Source organism: Cloeon dipterum, chromosome 1 (assembly GCF_949628265.1).
Source record: "Cloeon dipterum chromosome 1, ieCloDipt1.1, whole genome shotgun sequence".
Classification (NCBI taxonomy): Eukaryota; Metazoa; Arthropoda; class Insecta; order Ephemeroptera; family Baetidae; genus Cloeon; species Cloeon dipterum.
In genome coordinates, this window is record NC_088786.1 from 8,733,218 (window position 1) to 8,734,880 (window position 1,663).

The window sequence follows — 1,663 nt, forward strand, 5'->3', positions numbered from 1 at the left end:
AATGAGATTTTTGCATCAAACAATAAATTAAATAATAAATCGGTCTTGAAAAGCGTAGTTTGGATTTGAAACTATCAATAGAAATTGGAATTAAAAAAAAAATTATTTGATTAGTTTATATTCCTCATTTTAAGTTTTATTTTTTTAAGTTTAACGATATGATTTAAGTGAATAATTCATCTCCCTCAGTAACTTCCTTAAGACTGAGAAGTTCCATGCTGCCTTGTCCTCTGGTTCCTGTTCTGATCAGTTCATCGAGCGTCCGGTAGTGCCCAGGGTCAATCAAGCAGGTCTTCAAAGAGAATGAAATTAGTCGTCCTAATTTTATTCTTTGAAATTTTCTTACAATAATGAGCTCATCCGAATTCCAGTCTTCTTTTTCAATTTTAGCAGCACACGCAACCACTTTTTCTTTTAACTTCTTCGCTTCTTTTGATGGAAGGGTCAGTTTTATCCTCATCTGAGCCCTTTCCAGGGGCAACGATTCCTTTAAAGTTGGGATAACCTCCAAAGCCTAAAATATATTAATTGAAAATGTTTAAGATATTAAAAAACTGATTAAATACCTGCTGTTTAGTATTTCTATTTGGTTTCACAGAAAAATGTACATCCTTCATTGCCTTTTCGATCATTGTCACAGGATATGGCCTTTTTGTTTCCGGATTAACACACATTTCTAGACACAATTATTCATTGAAAATAAGCACACAACGCAATAGAATACATAATTTAGAAAATATTAAAGCTGTATTCGAACCTGCAACCGTGTTTGCAATGTCTTTATAAGTCGACTCCAGTTGCGCATGCCGCTCTTTGTCGGACACTTGCAACTCTCCATGGGCCAGGATTTCTTTGCAGATTTCCGTCTGGTCCTCCTTGTTGAATGCCTTTATTAAGTCCTCTTTCTTTGCAGCTTTACCTTTGCTAACGTTCTCAAAGACAGTGTGTGTTTGTAGGACTTCATCAATGTCTTTCTCTCTACAAATTAACACACGAAATGAGCGAGATAAGCAGAGCATTACATAATTAAATTCAACTTACACTTTGCTCCTCCACGAAAGAACCTTGTTTTTGTAGCACGCGATCTCAAACCGCTTACCACCCTTTTTCATCCTTACGACTGCCACATTGGTCAGCCGAATTTGATTAGTGGGTGTGAAGATTTTCGACATAGTGTTATTAATAAGGTGGATATGAATTACAACACAAGTGGTATGGGTTAAAATCCGTTATTAAAAAGGTTTCTGGATTGCACTCTGCGACGAAACTGGACGAAACTCTAGGCGTATGCAGTAAACAAAACAATCACGATCGCGTTGGTTTCTCTACGTTTCTAGAAAGCTGATTTTGTATTTCCATCACATGTTTTTCCCCATGCGCATGCGCGCGGTTTAAACCGAGCTACGCCTAAGGAGAGTAAAGGTTTACTCTCCTTAGCTACGCCTTAACCGGTTATTAAATTGGCTATTCATATTGAAATCCACAAATTTTCAAAACCTCCTACCTGTTTAAGAAATAAAATCAGCCCTGATAAACATTTTTTCAAATTAGAATGAAAATTGTTGTATTTTTCTTGGGCTGTTGCTAATCATGTTTACAAAAATCACCAAAACCGGTCAACTCATTCATCACAATGTTTTGTTTTCTTGTGTTTGCAACGCCT

The 1,663-nt window shown here is 36.4% G+C and overlaps 1 protein-coding gene across 1 annotated transcript; it reads right to left on the reverse strand.

Moving 5' to 3' along the window:
- Positions 1-130: 130 nt before the first annotated feature.
- On the reverse strand, positions 131-1,348 carry Sbds (SBDS ribosome maturation factor). Its single transcript, XM_065486853.1, has 5 exons — positions 1,042-1,348; positions 758-978; positions 567-676; positions 347-514; positions 131-292 (listed from the first exon to the last, which is right to left on the reverse strand). The coding sequence occupies exons 1-5, from the start codon at positions 1,170-1,172 to the stop codon at positions 164-166; spliced, it is 759 nt and encodes a 252-aa protein (XP_065342925.1). The 5' UTR covers positions 1,173-1,348; the 3' UTR covers positions 131-163.
- Between the last annotated feature and the right edge of the window lie 315 nt (positions 1,349-1,663).